At 39.2% G+C, this 21064-nt stretch overlaps 3 protein-coding genes across 4 annotated transcripts in view; 2 read left to right on the top strand and 1 right to left on the bottom strand.

Moving 5' to 3' along the window:
- The first annotated feature begins 217 nt into the window (after positions 1-217).
- On the top strand, positions 218-5654 carry LOC113128246 (CCN family member 1-like). Its single transcript, XM_026303435.2, has 7 exons — positions 218-231; positions 317-374; positions 1079-1292; positions 2062-2309; positions 2770-2908; positions 3477-3655; positions 4395-5654. Exons 2-7 carry the CDS (start codon positions 324-326, stop codon positions 4698-4700), a joined length of 1137 nt encoding a protein of 378 aa, XP_026159220.1. The 5' UTR covers positions 218-231; positions 317-323; the 3' UTR covers positions 4701-5654.
- A 2483-nt stretch (positions 5655-8137) lies between these two features.
- LOC113128786 (ATP-dependent RNA helicase DDX39A-like) lies at positions 8138-14451 on the bottom strand. Its single transcript, XM_026304349.1, has 10 exons — positions 14345-14451; positions 13331-13538; positions 13040-13167; positions 11390-11666; positions 10935-11053; positions 10103-10234; positions 9802-9911; positions 9378-9522; positions 8896-9043; positions 8138-8611 (listed from the first exon to the last, which is right to left on the bottom strand). The coding sequence occupies exons 2-10, from the start codon at positions 13536-13538 to the stop codon at positions 8595-8597; spliced, it is 1284 nt and encodes a 427-aa protein (XP_026160134.1). The 5' UTR covers positions 14345-14451; the 3' UTR covers positions 8138-8594.
- A 1536-nt stretch (positions 14452-15987) lies between these two features.
- evi5l (ecotropic viral integration site 5 like) overlaps positions 15988-21064 on the top strand; it is a 31393-nt gene continuing 26316 nt past the window's right edge. For both annotated transcript variants that reach the window (XM_026303289.2, XM_026303287.2), the window contains exon 1: positions 15988-16399. The gene's annotated coding sequence lies outside the window, so the exon portion shown is untranslated. The remainder of the gene's footprint in view (positions 16400-21064) is intronic.

Below are 21064 nucleotides of genomic sequence, written 5' to 3'. Positions count from 1 at the left end.
TACCTTTTAATTTTTACCCCATAACATAAACAACAGCGGTCCTGCGATTTCATGAATGGCTGCATTCATTCCAAAACACGCTCGCCAATCAGCAAACTGCCCCGTGTTACAGCCACGCTGATTGGTTAGAAGCATGGAGAGGGGCGGGGTCTGTCGCAGGCTCAGAGCGAGTATAAATAAGTTAGACCGAGTTTCTCCGGCAGAAAAACAAAGAGCAGGGTCTGAAAAGAGGTAGAAACGGCATGAAACTAAACTGACAACTATTCATTGGAGTCTAGAGATACTATTCCATATTTATTTCTCTTTCGCTTCATAGGCCAACAATGACGTTTCTTATCTATCTGTCTGTACTGACAACAGCCGTCATTGCACAGGTAAGATGTTTATTTCCTGACAGAGGCTCCTGTAGTCTAATGTCTATGTAAAAAAATAGATTAAACATCAGCATAGCAATACCGTGATTTAACAAAAAAACAAAACAAAGCTTTTATACATATTTTCCTCTACAAAGATTTATTCTATATTAATAGTAATTACTGAAGATCTATCTATCTATATATAATGATCAGTCTAATTCTTCTGTTTTTGCCCGGCCTGTCTGGTAGTAAGCATGTCTATTCATGTCTACTCTTTAAGCACTGTGACATGCTGATTCTTACAGACTGGAACAAGTTGCCTCTAGTGCTGAGCTATGACTCAAATCAGTGAGGGACTGGGTATAAAACCTGAGCTGTCTAGACACTCGAGGATGGCTGGCCAGCAGTGACCTGACATCCTGTAGAGGCATGCTGTAGTGCTTTGTCTGTGGAAGAAATAAAAATCTGTCACGAACCCTGCATAGCTTAAGAGATAATACAGAATCAAATTTAAATGTACCAGAGTGCCCCCTTAGACTTTGCTATTGGCAATAAAAGATTAAACTGGTGAGCAAAGGTCTCTGGCCAAGTTTCTTTGTCTCCACTTCTGACATTTTTTATTTTTATAGCTGTCAAAAATGTTCCATTACCCAGACACAAAGTGGTTTGAGTGTTGTCTTAAGATGAGACCTCATGCTCTGCTCCTCCCTTCATCCTACCAGGTGACTGCTAGCTGCCCAGCAGAGTGTAACTGCCCTGCAGACCCTTTGATTTGCCCTCCAGGGGTTAGCACTGTATCAGATGGATGTGGGTGCTGCAAGGTGTGTGCTGCACAGCTTAACCAGAACTGCAGCCCCATGAGACCGTGTGACCACCACAAAGGACTGGAGTGTAATTACGGCAATGATGTGACTATGGCCTGGGGCATCTGTCGAGGTGAGGGAGCAAGGAACGATCCATACGGAGATGATAGAATTTCAGTTATCAAAAAGCAGCTTCTGCCAGTATTTGCACTGATCCACTGGGCATAGTATTAACATGCATGTACATGCAAATGTAACATTTTTTCTGAAGTTCACCATATATAAAATTAATATGGTGAATGTGTTAAGCTCCAATAGTCAAAAGCCACTATTTCTGTGCAACTAAGAAACTGATATTAATTAAAACTCCTTTCCAAAAAGTCACAACTCAGTGATCATGTGACATGTAAACCTGCACACCGGGAACAGAACAGGGGGTGTTTTAATGAGTAGTATCTGTTTTGTGACAGCAACAGGGAGTTTCAGAGATAAAAATACACTTTCCATCTTCACCATGCCAGTGCTGCCTCACAAACTATGAATAGCTGGTCTTTCCTTGCTTTGGAGACCAGGAGTCTCATGCCCCCTTATTTCCACTGATCTTTTAGCCTTAGTAGTCCCATGCATGATTTTTGTGTGGTGTTGCAATGTGAGGTCATTGTGTATGTTTTGATAAAGTCAGGAGAAACTTTGCATAATAGGAATCATTTGAACTGTTGAAATTAGATAATATGGGGAATATGGCTGAACATCCCTGTGTGATGTAAGCAGAGGCTCTATAATTTGTCCCCTTTTAAAGCATGTCCTGTCCTGTAGCAAAGGATGCATCTCAAAAACACTTAGCCCGTGGATTCTGTTGTAATTTGCGAATCATATTTCAGTCGAGTATTATTTCTTTCCAGCTAAATTGGAGGGACGCACCTGTGAGTACAATGGCAGGATGTACCAGAATGGCGAGAGCTTTCGGGCCGGCTGCAAACACCAGTGTGCCTGTATTGACAGTGCTGTTGGTTGTGCTCCCCTCTGCACCAACAAGCTGCCTCCTGTTTCACCATCCTGCCCCTACCCGCGGCTGGTCAGGATACCTGGGCAGTGCTGCTTTAGTGTGGACTGCCAGAAAGGCATTGTGCACCTCTCACCTATGCATCAGGTTTGTTTTTTCTTATAATGACAAATGTCTTGAGGAAACTGATACGTTATTTTTGGGACATACACTTAAACTGGAGTAGTGTAGTAATACTTGTGGAGGTGCAATACATCACTTGCCCTTGTGATATTCTAGTGGAAAAGAAAGAAAAAAACATTTCTACAAAACAAAAAAACTGATAATAAAATATATATATTTTCTTGATTAACAAATAGGAATAGCCCAATTGAGATTTTTTCTAACTACATAAGGGCTGCAGCTAATGATTTATTTCAATCATTAGTCTAATAACTCTTGCGATTATTGCAAGAGCACTGTGGTTTTCCTTTAACCAATTGCACTAAAGTAACCCCTTGATAATCAGAGTGCTATGCTGATAACACTATGGAAAAAAAAAGCATATGACATAATACATACACAGATGAATCCCCAACAAATAGCACTGTTGTGTCTCTTGTCACAGGTGCCTCCACCACAACAACAACAACAACAGCACAGACCTGCCCCACACCACACTGAAAATGAGCTGGTCTTGGCTAACAAATTTACAGGCATCAAGCCTGGTGGCTGGGAGAGTGAACATGGCTACAAACATCTGCCTGGTGAGAGAAAGACAGAATCATTTAAAGTATTTATTTTCAGGGAAGTTTGTTTTAAAATGTCTGTCCCATAATTAAAGGCAGAATTAAGAGTTCTTTGATAACTGAGTATGGACTCAATTGCTTTTACACTTAAACTGATTTGAAACCATGCAAGTGGCTTTTATATGAACAATGGATATTAATTACATTTCTATAAATATGCAATTACTGAGGTGAGAATGAAGTAAGAATTCATCCTGATAGAGAAAGAAATGTGTTTACCAAAATCCATGCAATAGTTGAGTCTGAACTAAAGTAGTGGACTGACTGACCAACAAACAACAGACATTGCCACCGAGAGTACCTTACTCTTAAAAAAACTAAAAATGAATTTTAAAAATAATGTGTTGTAACAGAAAGAGTTTTTCCTGCTCTTTCAACCTGTCAATCCTTTTGCAACCCTTAAGATTAATCTTGTGACCCCTCTTAATGGAGTCTGACCACCAGGGTTGGAATCGCTCTTCTAATTGATGTGTGTTTCTTTTCCTACCTGCCATCCACCCTCCTCCATGTGTTTGATGCTCCGCAGTGTGGAACCATCTGAAAGAGAAGTGCCTAGTCCAGACCACTGACTGGTCCCAGTGCTCTCGCAGCTGTGGAATGGGAATTTCTTCTCGCATCACCAACAAGAATCCTCAGTGCAAGATGGAGAAAGAGACGAGGATCTGTACCATACGGCCATGCCATGCCCTGCCTGTCCCAGCCAAGGTGACGTAGACTGAACTTGACTTGTACTAAAGGAAAGAGAGACAGACAGGGAGGATAGGCTAAATATCCACATTACTGTCAAGAAGACTTTTTATCACAACAGTTTATCTCTCACGCAGTGAACCCTGGACACTTATCAATAAAGAAATTATTCCCTTTCTTATCAATCCATGTCTGACTATGCAGAGAAAAACAATAGATGTTATAGCCCTGAGTAAATATGTTCTTAGTACTAACGGCATCTTTATCCCAGGCTTAAAAAAAAGATTATAATAGCGGTTCTTTCAGGAAGTTCTGCATCCAGTAAGAACTGGGCCGGGCTGATTTACTGTTTCTGTGGCAGGCAGGGGTCTTTTTAAATATAGTCCCTCACCCACAGCATTCCTGCCAAGCATCTCTCAATAGCTTTGTGTTCTCACATTCCAGGGAAGTGGTGTGTCTATATTAATTCTCCATGTTAGACAGAGCTATTTTCTCTGCTCCACTGAGTTAAAAGCTCTGGTGCCAAGAATGATCATAGGTGTCATGGTGTTTAACAGAAATGAACCATCAAATGTTGAATAATGTTTAATTTTTAAAATTAATCACTTAAATGTAGAAATAATCCATCTCTTATGTAAAGCTGAAACTAATTAGATTTTCTTCATCATCATCATCATATGGTTTGTTTTGGTGAATTTTGCTATTGAAGGCAATTATAATTATGTCTTTACATTTTCTTTTTTTCATCCAACCAAAGAAAGGGAAGAGGTGTTCCCCGACCCACAAAGCCCCAGAGCCTGTCCGCCTGTCCTACGGAGACTGTGTAAGTGTCCGTCTCTACCGGCCCAACTACTGTGGTGTGTGCACGGATGGACGGTGCTGCTCACCACGTCGTACACGCACTCTACTTGTGACTTTTGTCTGCCCAGATGGTGAGCATTTCCAGAGATCAACCATGTTCATCCAGTCGTGTAAATGCAGTGATGACTGCGGCCACCTCAATGATGTGGCCCTCCCACCACAGCACTGGATGTATGGAGACACACACAAGTTCGTAGACTAGTTCTGTGAAAGTAATTTTTTAATGTGATGAGTTCAACTTTGTTGATGAAGGAAGACATTACAAGACAAGGGACTATTTTTCCAAAGTGGCTCTAAGTGACTGAAGACCACAGTGCCTGACTGCACAGACAGCAGGGGGCTATCTTGGTTTTATTCACAATTCCAAAGGTAACCTTTATTGTAATGTACGACTTACATGGCTGCTCCTGTTAAAATAGATGTGGGAATCAAATTGGAGCCCTGAAGCACTCCTAGACTTTTCTTTGAGAAACCTCAGATCAGCTTTAGAGGATAAACACTACAAGAGGAACAATGCACTTTGTTTAGCACTGACAATTAGGAACTGTAACATATAGCAGTGCACACGTATCATCTTGCTTACTGTGACAGGAAAGACTCTATATCCCACAATGTACTGTGATGACTCCTTTAGTGACAACCCGTAGATACGTACACTTAAATGCCACATGCGATATGTCAGTACAGCCGTCAGGTTAGAAAGGCTGTATTAGGCAGGAGGTCTGTCCACAATTAAAATAATCATAACACAATGAATTACAACAGACTGTATAGTACAGGGTACTTGGTTATGTTAAAATGTGGCTGTTTATTCCAAAGCACTTCATCTTTTGTAGATTGTAACTTTCATATTTCTAAAATATTTAAACCTAAGTTACACTTGGTAATTACTGAAAAAAGCATCTTTTGTTCTTATTGCACTGTAAAAAAGCCATTTTGCCTTATTAGAATTTTATATATAATTTTGAAAATAAACAATGAATAAAAAAATACAAGTACTAAATATCCAATACATCCATTGAAGCACACACGGAGGATACACAAACTTCACATAGAAAGTCCCCAGGTTGAGAGGAATTCAAACAGGGAGCTTTCTTGCTGAGGCGACAGTGCGAACTACCTGCCTTAAGTCATGTTTTTGGTGAAATATTCACATTTTGCTCAGTTACATTTTATTTATGCAATATTTATATACAGTGTACTGTGCATCAGGAGGGTTGTGCAATTAAACAATTACACATTCTGATAAACCAATAAATTACTTCCAGCTGCATCCATACAGAAACCTTTTGCTAATGGCATCAGGATCACTCTTTTGTTTAAACATGTTGTCAGTCCAGGCCTGTCAGAGTCTTCTAATGAAAGCTGCAGACCACTCAACAGTCAATGGCTCAGTGTCCTTTACGCTTATAAATTTCTGTTTTAGACCCCTACCTACAAAAAAATCCTTAAGAAAATTCTGGTTTGTACCTAATGTTTCAGACATGTAGGTTAAGGTGTGGTATCCTTCAGATTATTAATGTGTAGCTATGCAGCTAACTAATATTCACTCCACGGTGTTTGGTAGATGTTAAATTAATATTAATGTATTTCTTTAGAAGACATTAGGAAGATTTTGAAAATGTTGATTACTTTGGATAATGCACCACGGGCTTATATGTAATTGATGACAAACATGCGTCGATTTGCGTGGATTACGTCGATGCGTCGCACTGTTTACGTTCAACCCAAACTATGGCGGGTTCCGTTTCCGTGTGAAACGGGACTTTATCTGGAGAAGTGTGAGTGTGTCCAGACTAAGTCGTAGAAAGTGTGAGTTCTTTAACGGAGCCCCAATAAAAAGTTGTTCTGCGCTTTGTGAGACTCAAATGTCCGACGGTCCCGCCACAGCAGCTAGCGTTAGCTTAGTTAGCTAACTGCTGGACCAGGCTCAGGAAAAACCTCCCGCGGCTCTTCGACCTCAAGACGACGAGACAGCTGAGTAAGTATTTATCTTAGCCGGTCTGGTCTGGTTGTTGGTGTCTATCAGCTCCTGGGAGCAGTTGTTGCCTTTTTCATCTGTCGTGTTTCGGAAGAAATAACGGAAGGCTTAGCGGATGCTAACCGCTAACGTTAGCAAGACAACGCTGCTTTGCGGTTTGTGCGAGTTAAATGGATTTTGTTTATATGTTTGTTTATATCGGCCTGTAAAACTAACCGACCTGTGTTTACATCAGTGTTGCGGTGTCAGTCCTTCTAAATAATCTCCAGATAATAATTAATACGGATTACAGTCGGTAATAACGTTCGCCATCGACTAAATCACACTCAACACGCTAAACAATGCAAGATAAGGTTAATATACAGAATATATCACTTTTCTCACTTTCTAAATTTAAATTTTAACATTTTTCGTTTTGTGTTTTTTTTTCTATGATAATTAGGTGAAAGTTAAACATTGAAATTGTTTATTAATAGATGTTATGTTAAAATGGGTAATAAATGCACAAATGCAGTTTTTTGAAGAATTGACTAATTAAGAAGAAAATGATTGACAAAAATTAATTATTAGATTAATCGTTTACTTTTAAAGAACTAATCGACAACATATTTGTTAGTTATCGCAAATACGTAATTTAAAATGTGTTTAAAAGACGTTTTGTTATTCAAAATATACAAAATCAGCATGTTGTTAGCATCAACACAAACTGCACCAATTGTTTTTGTGCCATGCTGACATGACAAGCCATCTGAAGTGAATCCAAACACAGCAATGAATTTCATTTCACTTGAACTTCAGGGAGGACTCAGCCATTGTGCAAATACCGCCCTGTCAGATTTAGACAATCCAGTGATGAAAGATGTATGCTGCATTGTTGGATTGTTTGGAGTCTAAACCATTGATGGTAACTTTTAAATGTACATTTGGCATAGCCTTTTCATGTGATATCTTAGACTGAAGAGTGCCATATCCCTTAAATAGGCATAACATTGTAGTGTGCCCTAATTTCTACTTTTAAGACAGTCTATAATTTAATTAAGCACATATGGCATGTTTTTACTTGGATTTAATTTTACAGTCATGTGTTAAATAATTCTTCCACATCACCTTGTATGAAATGGAATAAGCTAGATGCACTGTCCTTCCACTGATGTCAGGGTCAGGCAGGCTTATCACCCCACCAGCTAAGGCATAAATTCAGTGGAAGGTTTTGGCTCAGTATTCATTAATTATCAATTATCTACTAAGACATCTATGAAAAGATATCACAATAGATGTTTTTTTCCATTGTCAATGCATGAATGCATACCCATCTTAAGTCATTTATGTCTGGTTTCAGGTTAGCACACCAGGAACATGTCCAAACAGTCCATCAAAGAATTGCACAACCTACGTCACTGGCTTGTCAAAGTCCAAGGTGCAGTTATTTGCAAAAGTATGCCAGTGCTTTTCCTTTAGACATTTTTTTATTACTTGAAATGAAGCAGTATAACACAAGCTTTTTTATATATATATAATTTATTATGGATAACACTATTCTGTAAATGCATATTCTTTATTTTGATCCAAATTGGTATTATTGTTAGACCAAGACACCACAATATAGCTCTTAAGTCGATGTTGTTACACTCGTGATAAAAATGGCTGCTGAGCTCAGGTTTCATGTGAGATTTTATTTTTATTCAACCTGTTCAGTTTCAAATTTTCCCACTTTGCAGCTAGTTCAACATGGTGAACTCTTTGGGGAAACAATGGCTGTTTTCATACTATGACAACAGCACCCTCTGCTTGTGAGAATGACTATCTACAATCAAAAGTAGCCACATAACAGTTTGCATTTTGATAGCTTCAGTGTAACATCTAACAAACAAGCACCAAATAAGGTATAAAAAGTTTATTTCTTAAACCAAAACAATATATCCATGGTTTCAACAAGAAAAAACACTAGAACACACACCCCGTAAGACATAATACAAAAAGTTTGAACATTGTGAACTTGCCAACAAATATGGGTGGAGGGGGGGGGTCTTTAAAATGCTTAGCTTTTTTGCCTCCACCAAAATACAGCAACACCAAGGGGTCACACGCAGTCTTCACTGAAAAGATGCTTCAGGCTCATCTGGACTGTTCAACTGCAAAGAGAAAAGGTAAGGTTTTTCAGGTGTCACTTTATTGGATAAAGAAAAAGACAAAAGATGTGTTCTGTCTTGTTCGCTAACTTGTAAACAGATTCCAGTTATGTGACAGTTTAACATGTACATCAGTATCCCATCATCATGTTATTCAGATTTTCAAGTGTTGTCCAGTCATGTTGAAAACTCCTAGAAATTACTGTCTTTTCTGGCAACACTGTTTTAGGACAAACACAGTTTAATTTCTGTGTAGACTGTGTAAAGACAGCTGCAAGAGAACTTACTGTAGGAGGAAATGTCAATCTCCTCTGGTAGTTCTGCTACATTGACCTCAAAGCGGTCTTGGACCTCATTCAGGGTCTTAGCGTCAGTCTCATCTGACACAAACGTGATGGCCAAGCCTTTAGTCCCAAACCTGCCAGCACGGGCCACCTATAATGCAGACAAGAAAGTTAGGCCTCAGATGAATCCTTTAAAGTCTCCATAAAAATAAAGTTTGCTTTTAATCATGAACAAAGGTTACAATCATGAAATTCTTTTTTGACCATTATGAATTTCTAAATGTTTTAGATCACAATCTCCCTATTAACCAAACACAGCCTCCACAGTAAAGCAGGTTCCTGTGTCCTTTTACACGTGTACATTTAAAGACAGATCAGGATTGTTTCGGTAATTTTAGTACAAGCTAAATCTCCTTGTAAGTGACTGTTTATTCAAAATACACACCTCTGTTACAAATAACATAAAATAACACAACTGGACTTACTCTGTGAAGGTATGTGTCAGAATCCTCTGGCATGTCGTAGTTGAAGACAATGTTGACTCGTTCAATGTCCATGCCTCGGCCAAAGAGGTTGGTTGCAACCAAAATCCGCCGCTGGAAGTCTTTAAACTGCTGGTATCGGGATAACCTGGAGAGGATGGCCAACAACAGGTAAGGTAATATTCCAAGGTGAAAAACTAAGTAAACTGCCAACCTCCACACAAAAATAGATGTAAATCCTCCCCAGTTAATTAGATTTCATACATCAGTCAGCTACCTTGATTGTGCTGGTGTCCACTAACATTTTAGTATTAAAATTTACATGGCCTAAAACAAGTTACAACACAGCAGTGTGCTTTTTGTATTTTTTTTTGTGCTTAAGCTATTAGTGTTAAATTGGAAGTGTAAACAAGAAGTCAGCGCCTACCTCTCCTCCTGTGCCATACCCCTGTGGATGGCAATAGCAGGGAAGTTCTGCTCTACCAGCAACTGGGACAGAGCCACACAGCGATGCACTGACTTCACAAAGATCACAACCTAACAGGAACCAAGAGAAAAGGACTGTATATTTTTACTGAGAAAGACTGATGAAACAGACTGAATTTATTAAAACCTCCCCTTATTAGACAAAAATTATTGATGAAAGGCTGCAAATCGATATTTGTTAATTAAGCCCTTTAACAAAAACTTTAACTGACTCTGACTCATCTAAAACAACTGCAAACTACCTGGTTGAACTCAAGCACATCAAGCAGGTCAAACAGCTTTCGGTTCTTCTCACTGTCCTTCAGCTTGCAGTAATACTGCTGTAATCCATGGAGTGTCAGCTTGGTCTCATCATCCACAAACACTTCCATTGGCTACAAAACAAGGGCAGAAGCATTAGTTTCTCACACACACACACATATCTCTACTGACCACATCAGAAATATAAGAAGCATGAAGCAAGAAAAGCTGTTGTGTGTGTAAAACTACTAGGTCAGAGAGGCCAGAAGTTCCCTGTAGCTTATGATTTTCATGTGACAACTCTAAAATGTAATTTTCTGAACTTGCACCAACTTTTGACAAATTAACTGTTCTCCTGGATTGCAGCTGACCCAAGAGGAGTGACTGTCTGAGCCAAGCAAAATCTACCAAGGAGAATCACTTTACCCCTCTTGATATGGCCACTGATGACACCCACAGCCACCAGTGGGCAAAGCATTGAGGGAATTCAACACTGAACCAACTCAACTATCATATTTGTCAATTGCAGGTAAGTATTTTTGAGATAATCATAAAAACAGCAATTGTGATTAGCAATGCTACATGGTAAAATTTTCATAACTTAAGTGAATAAAGATTTATGTCCCTTTTTAACATTTCTCTATGAAAACTACAGAAAAGCAGACTATTTACATAAAACAGCTTATGAATAAGATTCCATTTAGATTATTGACAAACAGCTTGTAGCTCATTTTATCTTGGCTAAAAACAAATGAAGATGGAAAATATTTACATATAGCTGACTAAGCAGATGAGGGCCATCTGGAAACACCAACAATCTCAAGAATAACTTACATCCTGCATGAACTTGCGGCAGACAGGGCGGATTTCCTTGCTTAGTGTTGCACTGAACATCATAACTTGCTTCTCATGGGGTGTCAGCCTGAAGATTTCCTGGACATCACGCCTCATGTCTATGACATAAAATAAATACTACACATTATTCTTCTTATAAATGGAAAAAACTAACTTGCTTCTTATCTCTAAATGACAGGCAGTTATTTCTCAAGATAAATTTCAAAGTTTCATATTATTATAGTCACTAATAGATAACAGAGATTATTTCACAGATAATTTACCCTAAATATTTTATCCATATTAGTATAGAATTCTCACTAACTGGTCTTTCTCTTGGTTTCCAAACAGACTAAAAATGAAATGACAACTGGAAATGTCCCGTCTTACAAACTTAACCACAGTCCTTTACCAAAGTTAATTGTTTCTTAATAACTCTTGTTCCTCTCACTCACCCAGCTGTTCAAGCATCTTATCGCACTCATCAAGCACAAAGTGTTTGATGTTCTTCACACTGAGGGTCTTGTTGCGGATGAGGGCCAAGGTGCGCCCTGGAGTTCCTACAACAATGTGAGGACAGTTCTTCTTCAGGACTTCCTCGTCCTTCTTGATGGCCAGGCCTCCAAAGAACACTGACACTTTGACACTGGGCATGTATTTGGAGAAGCGCTCGTACTCTTTGCTGATCTGGAAGGCCAGCTCTCGAGTGTGGCACATTACAAGAACAGACACCTAGTATACACAGAATGAGTATATTATTTCTCTTAGCTTTTTACTCTTTATTACTTACTCTTGCATATGCAAGATGTCTCAAGTGTTACAATTTGACTCGAAATTTTCTTACATCTGACAACTACAAAAATGAATCCAGAGCAGTGTTAATTTCGTTGACGAAGTGTTTTCATTATAATTTTCGTCAACAAGCTTTCACTGACGAAAACGAGACGTTAACTAAATAAAAAATTAAGTGATGACGACGAAAACTAAATAAAAATATATTGACATTTTCGTTGACTAATAAAAACGAGACGAAAATGTGAGTGAGGAACATTTTTAGAAAAGATCCAATCAGAATTAATCTTGTTAGACGCACATTTGAAAAGTAACTGATCCACCTAGTGACACGGGATGCGCGAGTACACAACATCATCATAGCCTACACTGGGTTTCTGTCTGACTTAAACTATAATGAAATGGAAACAGCTGGGAGAAAACAAAGAGAAGATATATGGGTCAGTTTCATGTTTGATGCAGTGGCATTACTGCTAAATACAGTTTTTCTTTTAAATATTTTGGAGTTGCTGCTTTGCTTTAAAGAATGAAGAATGTTATATGCAGGTTATGAACAATCCATATCTAATTTTTGGTCTTTTATGGAAAAGCCATATTCCATATATATTTAATGAAACTTGTTTTTCATTTAATTTAGAATATTTTGTGTATTACAATAGTTTTACTAAATTACACTTAAATCAAACCCAAAATATTTTAGTCTACTAAATATTTTTACTACTGTAGATTTAGTTGACTAAAATCTTATGCTATTTAGTCGACTAAAACTAAAACAAAGCAGATGACTAAAATATGACTAAAACTAAAATGCAATTTTACAGTGCAGTGCATATTCTTCCACTACTCTGTACATTGTCATTGTCAAGAAAATTGCATTTTAGTCAAAAGACTATGACTAAAACTAAGTTCAAATCTGCTGTCAAAATTAACACGGATCCAGAGGAATCTAAGTTTACACAATATAGCATATATATATTGGGCGCAGTTGTGGCCGAATGGATAGAGAGTCGGACTTGTAACCTGAAAGTTGCGGGTTTGAGTCTCAGGACCCTCAATACCACGACTGAGGTGAGACCCTTGAGCAAGGCACCGCACCCCCGTCTGCTCCCCACAATGGCTGCCCACTGCTCTGGGTGTGTGCACTTGGGTGGGTTAAATGCAGAGTGGAATTTCCCAGTTTTGGGATGTATAAAGTAAATTCTTAATCTTAATAGTTCTTAATATGAGAAACCATCAGTATACAGACATGTAGAAGCAGCATAATGACTCTGCATTAATTATGCACAACCTGAAAAAACAAATGACCAATTTACCTGACCATCCACAGGTTCTATCTGCTGCAGGGTGGCCAGGACAAACACTGCCGTCTTTCCCATACCAGACTTGGCCTGACACAAGATGTCCATGCCCAGGATAGCTTGAGGAATACACTCATGTTGGACTGAAAATTGAACAAATGTGAATTTAAAATGAATGGAAATTACAAAAGCACAACAACATGAGATCAAGTAAGAGATTGCATATTGTGAATTATTGTGTACAGCTATAGTTTTAAAATAAGGTTTGTGTACACAACTTTTCAGCAACCTAAAAATGCCACTCACCTTCTGAGGGGTGCTCAAAACCGCAGTCGACGATGGCACGAAGTAGCTCTGGTTTGAGAAGAAAGTCTCTGAAGCCAGAGCTATGGATGGATACGTAAGACCCCTTCACCTCCTTCTTGTTTCCTGGGATCCCACTCTCGGGGGCTCCCTGGGGCTCCTCATCCTCTTCATAATCCAGAAGTTCATTATCCACGTCGTGCTCAGTCATCTGAGAGGACAGAAATTCCACGAGCCTTAATCTCAAATTCCCGTATTCAAAATATCTAGTAGTTTTTTACTATAGTACTGTCTGTAACACACCGTCAACCTGAAGATTGACAATGTGTTATGAAAATAAACGAGTTAAAAGGAAAAATGTGTATACTGCTTCGACGGCGTATTGATCATTAACCAGGATTAGCGGCAAAGCCCAATGAATCCTCGGCTAACGTTAGCAGGCCGGAGGCTAAACTAAAAATGGATGAATTGTTCGGAAGAGAAAGGTAATATTAGCCTTCGCATGTGCGGTCCTTGGTGATCGAAGCGGTCATAGGGACCCGTTTAGTCGTAACAAAAACTAACTCAAAATGATATCCGGGGGCCGTGTGACCCGGTAGACATCGCACTCATCAACAATGGAGTCGCTTTCCTACGGCCAGACCGGCTAGTTAGCATGCTAATGGCAGTTGCTAACCTTGATAAAGACTCACGACTCAATTTGAACGTTTATTTTTGCTATAGTTCTAGCCTCTCTAGCATCACAAACATTGTATGTGATGTATGTCAAATTGACGCTTAGTCAGAAAACAGAAATGGGTATTTAGAATAACCAAATGTCTGAAACTAATTTTCTAAATAAAAACGAAGCTAATGTTATTGCTGCTAGCATTTCGGTTAACGCTGCAGGAGCAACTCCCAAAACCTATTTTACAAACTGCGACAACGCTTTCGAAACTGTTGCGCATTTATAGCAACTAAACATGCCTACACACTGGTGACTTCGTTGTGAGAAGCACAAAAGTACCGTATAGTTACCTTGGTATGATATTTTATGCTCAGACGACGTCAATGTGCGTGATTCTAGCAGGCTAGCGAGTATTCACAGCACAGCGAGCACACATGTATGGTGTGTTCAAGGACACCCTCAAAAATACTCCGTTTTCCATGCTATGTGACCCATCGGCCGCAAAAGAACTTGTTGGGGTGTTTTTACTTAATAATAAAATGGACCCTGCACTGACTTTATCAGGGCAGTTGTTATATTTGTCTACATCTTGTCGTGCGTACTTTACATTACACCTATTGCTAAATTAAATAATACGTACATGTTTAAAATTATTATTTTTTGTCCTGCCACTGGATGGTGATCATATGGACTGACTTATGAACAACGTCGGAGTCAAAATGTTAGTGTTCCCCTTATTCACGCGTATTCCTATTGAAATAGTTAGGTCCAAACTGTGTTTGCTATTATTACGGGTAACACCTGAAGGCATCAGTCGTAGCATTGCCTGTACACAAGTCAGGTTTTCCGTGACTGTGATTGACAGCAACAAAATGGGCAGGCAAATGAGTCAAAGTGTTGACATTAAATCAAGTATAATTATACATTATTACTATTGTTTTTTTGTTTTGTTTGTTTTTTTGAAGTCGTTTGCAGTCAATGTGTCACTCCTGCTATTTATATAGCAGAGCATACCGGTTGTGCAGGCATTATAAAGGTCAGGAAAAATGGTACTGATGTTTAAGGAAACATAGTTATGTCTCATTATTTCTTTAAAGAATATATGAATATACATTTACAGTGACTCTGTTGCTTCTGTCTTGTAGACAGTATAATGAACTGTACAAGCGCTGTGCTTGTACTCTTTACAAGAATGCTCATATTTGTTAAATAGGGCCTCACTACAAAGGCAGAGACTAAACCATGTCTAAATAGTGTAAAGCATCATGATATCTAATCAGAACTAGACGGAAATATGCTATCTAATGACTATCTTTGTTTACTGTGGTCGAAAGATCAAATCTTCATCCAAATTGCTCTAAAATAGTGCTTTTTGTTTTTTTTTTGGTTTTTTTTGGTTAAAAATCCATTACTTGGGTTTTTACATACACGGAAACCTTCAGATATTGTCTCACTTGGCTTACAGATGGCTTCCATAGCCTATGTAGGGCATAAACACAGATTTTTCTTTAAACCTTTGTACAGACAGTGCACAAAATTAGTTTTACTACTAACCAACAACTTATTTTCTTTACAGGTACAAACATATATCTACAAACTTACAAAAGTCAAACAGTTAATTTAATATTACACTCAAACAAAACAGTCAGTCAATCATAGATTGATTGATTGCTAAAACAATCAATAAACCATGTAGTTTATTGCTATGGGTCAGTCAATCACAGAACCAAACAAAGATCGAGACTATTACAAGCAACGTTTTATCACACAATTAATCATCTACTTGCAATATATAATAAATCCTGTAACGCTAACACCGCTCTCACACCTGCTGGTCCCGCCTTCCAGCAGAATTAAAGCTAAACAGTGATTGGCTCTCATTGTTGTCCTTCAGAAGCGAACGCTCAGCTCGGAATATCATTGGTTCTTGACATGCCACTCACATCTTACTCTGCAATTTGATTGGTTCGCTGCACCTCGTGTCCGGAGAAGACTCAGCATGCCAGCCATTCCGTGAGGTTTACTCGTAATGATTGATGCTGTCGTGAAAACCGTCTCTCTGTTGAGCTGTAGGCTGCACCGCACGGCTGTCACGGTTATTTTAGCGCGGATCTACAGAAAGACTTTTTTTCCCTCTGATTCGGTTCACAGGCACCGACACACGACACAACCCCCCCACTCACCGACCCACCGGTGCAGACCCTGGCGGCCAGCTGTGAGACGAGGCGCTCCCTCCCGGTTGTACGGCGGCAGGAGGATGTCACTGCGATGAACGGTATCACCGTGCGTGTCCTCGGTGGTCTATTTAGATTTTAATTAGCTGATAATACACGTTTTCATTTCACGGCTGCCAGGAGTGGGAGCGACGTTAAACGCACCGCTTCGATTATGGACCAGGAGACCAGGTAAGAATTTAAGCTTTTATTTCGTCATTTGAGACGTTTATTTTGAAAGAGCACATCAGTGCTGCCGCGTGGAGCCTGTATTGACGGGTGCACGAGCTTATTAGTTTGCACCAATCTGTAAAAATGAAACAGGCGCATATATCATGTCACATATTATTACAGCCACATCAACAGCAGCCTCAGCTGTGCTCCATTAAGCTCCGTGTAAAATTACGCTGTGCAGCATGCCAGCGCAGACACGGCCCATTCCTTAACCTATAAACCACATTTATTGCTAAGGCATAGCATGCTGCGGCTGCGTGTCATGTCCATATTGCCTTTTCTCAGCGTCCCCGTCCTCATTTTTTAATGTGGTTACACAAGCGTGTTGTTTTGTGGAAGGCAGGGCTTTTGGTGCTGCTGCATAGGGGATGATGTGTCGTCTTCGCCACAGATGCTGATCCAGCCAAGCCTTGAGTCAGCTGCAGAGCATGAAGGCCTGTTGGTCAGCAGCAGCAGGCCGTCTCTAACCGGGATAATGAGCTGTCATGTCCAAACAATGCAGTCAATAGGATTACAGGCTCTTCAAGTATGAAACTGCAGAACAAAGGATTAAAGGAGTCACTCCCATCTTTCATACAGAGCTGTTTTATTCTGGGCCAACAGTGGATAGAAGGCAGAGTGGCTTCTATGTTGTGTCCCCCTGTATGTCTTTCTCCTGATGATAGTCCTGGATAAAGACTATAGCCTACACTTTGAGGCCTTTCCTGTCCTTTCCCTGGTCACCTTGGTTAAAACTGTCATTTAAATCCACAGTTTTGACATGAAATTTAGCCTCTGTATCCATCTAAGCAGAGAGTTAATTACAGGTTGTCCCTTTAAATGCTCTTGACTGCATGGAAGACAAAAACCAGTACTACTTGAAACCTGAGGAACAGAACTGGAAACCATGGAGTTTGATGACTCTATACTTTAAATCTCGACTAGGCAGATATCATTTTTATCTCCCGAGTGGAATTAAAAAAAGTGGAGAACTGACACAGTTTTTTGGCTATGATGTTGAAGGATTAAAGATACTGTCACAAAATGAGAGATCTCCTGCAGGCACTTCTCATTTTTAGGAAGGGATATTCAAGGAATTAATTATCTTATTCTGTTGATTATAATTGCATCTTAAATGCCCCATGACTAAGGACATATGCCACTCAGTCATGGGTTCACTATGTCTTTGTGTGAGATACAATGAGATTACTTGCAGGCTTATCTGTGAAATCCTCTCACCATGCAAAAGGCCTCACACATTTCACCATCAAGGAAAAAGGTATCTGATTCTCACATCCTTGTGACCTGTTTTTATGTGCCTCAACCTTGAAACTTCCTCTTTATCTGATTCCATCATCACACACATAGACGAGTGCGTGTTACACCACAAGGCACGCCAGTGCTCATCCCAGCTCACCGTTTCCTATGTTTCACTGTTATTGGTGCTCCATGTTATTCATCTGTGTGAGAGATTGGTAAGCTAATAGGCGCTGCTTATTTTCATCAAGATGTACGGTTGCATGTGTGTATGTGCGTGCATTTGAATGTGAGACGCATGAGTGTGTTTATCCTCCAGCAAGAACAGGAGGACGGATAACATCTCACAGCCTTGTCTGTGTGCTGTACAGTTCCTGTCTGCTGTTGCCCAGGTTTATTATTGTCTGCCACTGTGTTTGGTTGCCACATAGGGATGGCATTGACCAACAAGGCCCACATGTCAGTGGGCCATGAAAAAGGTAGACTGATGGAATTCCTTCATGTCTAAAAGAAGCTTTACCTTTGATCACTTGTGTAAATAAGATCAGTAGTGCTTGTTTTTCCTGAGCTCTTACATCTACTAGTGGCTTAATCCAGAAAGAAAACCTGAGATGAATCATCCTACAGGCATATTATGTGTTTTTAATAAACTGGGGTTGTGTAGACAGTTCTTATCACATGGAGAAGTGCTATTGTAAGTGCTCAGCATTGCATACAGTACATTACATACACTCAACTCTGTTTCAGGATTTTCAGGAACAACAAGAGGTGTGGTGTAAACCTTTAATCATCCATTCAATAGGGAAATATTAGTCATGTAAACACTTAATCCAATCATTCCTCTCTTGATGGAATAAATACATTGTTTCTTTACGTTTGTCAAATGTGGGGGCACATTAGATGACATGATGAATTTTCGGGAGCTATGAAGGTCCATTTGCACTATTCTCTTATTGAAAGTTTCAGGAGCAGTATGTACATCTAAGATCGCTGATTAGTTAAAAAGAGAACTGCAAATACTGTTTTCATGACATGATGTGTGTCTGTCTCAGTATCCTGTATAAATTGAATTGTCTCAAAACTGGAAAAATAAGCTTCTGTTATATTTCTGGCATTTAAAAACATCGCAGTAGGCAGAACCACTTTGCCTGTAAAAAGTTATGCTTTCAGCATGTAAACCCACATTGTACTGGATCAGCGTCCATATAAATAGTTAATCAGAATGGTTTCACTTGAATTGAGGAAATATTGTCCCTGTAACCGCAGCTAATGTTATCAAAAATAACTCAACTGAATTGATTTAAAAATAAGGGATTCAGTCTTGTTTTGTTACTCCACAGGCTAAATTTGGTCTCTGGAAAGCCCTCAGTTGACTTTAATAGAAGTTAAAAAGATATATAAACTACAAATCTATTTTTCTTTTCAGTGTTGACTAATCTACAAAATAATTTCTCAAATTAATTGTACAGTCTATAAAATGTCTAAAGTTAATGAAACAGGCTCATCATATTTTATGGCTTCTTTTGTCTTGTTTTCATAACCAACAGTCCGAAACCCAAAGTTTTTCCACTTAAGCCTTAAGTGTCTTCTGTCCCAGCTCATGCTTGTGATCGTGGCTGATTTGCTGGTGGCTCGTTACCGTGCTGGCCTGGCCTGTGCATAGCACTGCACTTTATCTTCTTTGCTGACACATGGAAACAGAAAGCAGCTTGATGTCTTGGCTGTTGAGCTTGAGGCTCACTGCGACTGTGGTTCCTCCCCAGCTCTCCCCTGTCCACACTATCGTTCTCAAAGGCTGCAGATTTGTAACCAGATCTCTGTTGCCCTGCAAATTTTACTATCACTTTATAATCAATCGTGAACTAATTTTCCCAACTACTGTGTGCATTTACACCAGCATGCAAATTATGTTCAGATAATGTGGTAGAAATAAATGTAGGACCACTACAAATGCTGCAGAGGTTCAAACCCATCTTAAAATCATAAGCTTGACACCGAATATGTTGCCTACCTTTATATTTAGACAGTGACCAGTTACCAAGCAGAAAGGGTATCGCTTAAGTGTATGCATGCCAGACTGCTTATGCCTTTAATTACCTGGACCTCTGTGATTTCTGAAATGGATACATAGACTTTCTATATGAAAGTCAGAGTATTTTATCAGATAAGTTATTGTTTAACAGGAAAATGAGGGACTGATTTACTGCAGAGTATGGGAGTATGATTAACAACACAAATTAATGAGTGAGAGACTAAGGTGCTGTGGAACATGTGTCGTCACACCAGGCTGTTGATGTTGTTTTCTTCACTCAGTCAACCTGTAACGGATGTGTCCCACTAAGTTAACGGACCATCTGTGCGTTGTTCGAAGAAACAACTTGGATGTTAAAAGGGTTTTTTTTTTTTTTTTTTTTTTTTTTTTTTGACAAAAGATTTTTTTTTTTTTTAGTATTTTTTATAGATGCCAGAATATATCTATACTAGAAGATCTAAACATCATGTTATAGATCTTCTCATTTTTCTGGTTCCAAGTTGAAACCAGTGTAGTCTCAGATCATCAAAATATGAAATACAAGAAAAGCAGCTCGCAGTAAAAAGAATCTTAGGATGATATGAGTGGTTCTTTAGCGTTTAACAGCATTTCCATTTATTTTTTTAATCATAGCAAGTGATTAACCTCTGAAGCCCTTAAGTTATTGCCAAAACATTTTGCAACCGTACCACTGGTAGTTATTTATAATCCTGTTTAACTGTGCCCTGTACTGTGTCCATCTGGTTTAACATGTTCAACAGGAACTCGGTTACTGATCACTAGCCATGACAGTGCTGCTGGGAAAGTATGAAATTAAAAGGTGACATAAATGAAAGCAGCAGGAGAGTTAATGTCATTACTTTGGCATGACATTAAGCAGTGGCTATGTGCCCATGATAGCACCCAGTTTGTAGGGGTTATCCCTACATGACGCACTGATGTAGTTCAGTTTAGGGATTAGTTTGCAGTTGGTATCATAATTGTTTTACTTACAAGATATTAAATAATATGGATCAGTGTTGGTAGTATTGAACTGAGTATTTAGTGCGAGCAAAGGGCAAAATTGTTGGCTGCACTTGAAACTAATTGATGGGTTGTGGTCATGTGGTCCTATTTCTAGGAAATTTCCTCTCACTGGAACTGGGGAACCACATTAGCTGGAGAGGAATACCAAATAAATTTAGAGCAGGAAAGTATTAGGCATAAAAAGTGGTCGGTGGATTTAGGGAAACATTAATCATCGCTGCCTCTGAATATGTCTCCCCCTCATTTAGGCTTAATGTCACACTAAGTTGCACTTATGAGAATTGGTAATTTCATCTCAATTATCTACACAGTGCAGGAATGGCTTTTTT

Source organism: Mastacembelus armatus, chromosome 1, assembly GCF_900324485.2.
Source record: "Mastacembelus armatus chromosome 1, fMasArm1.2, whole genome shotgun sequence".
NCBI lineage: Eukaryota > Metazoa > Chordata > Actinopteri > Synbranchiformes > Mastacembelidae > Mastacembelus > Mastacembelus armatus.
The sequence above is the reverse complement of the archived record's forward strand: the minus strand, read 5'-3'. Positions and strand labels throughout refer to the sequence as shown.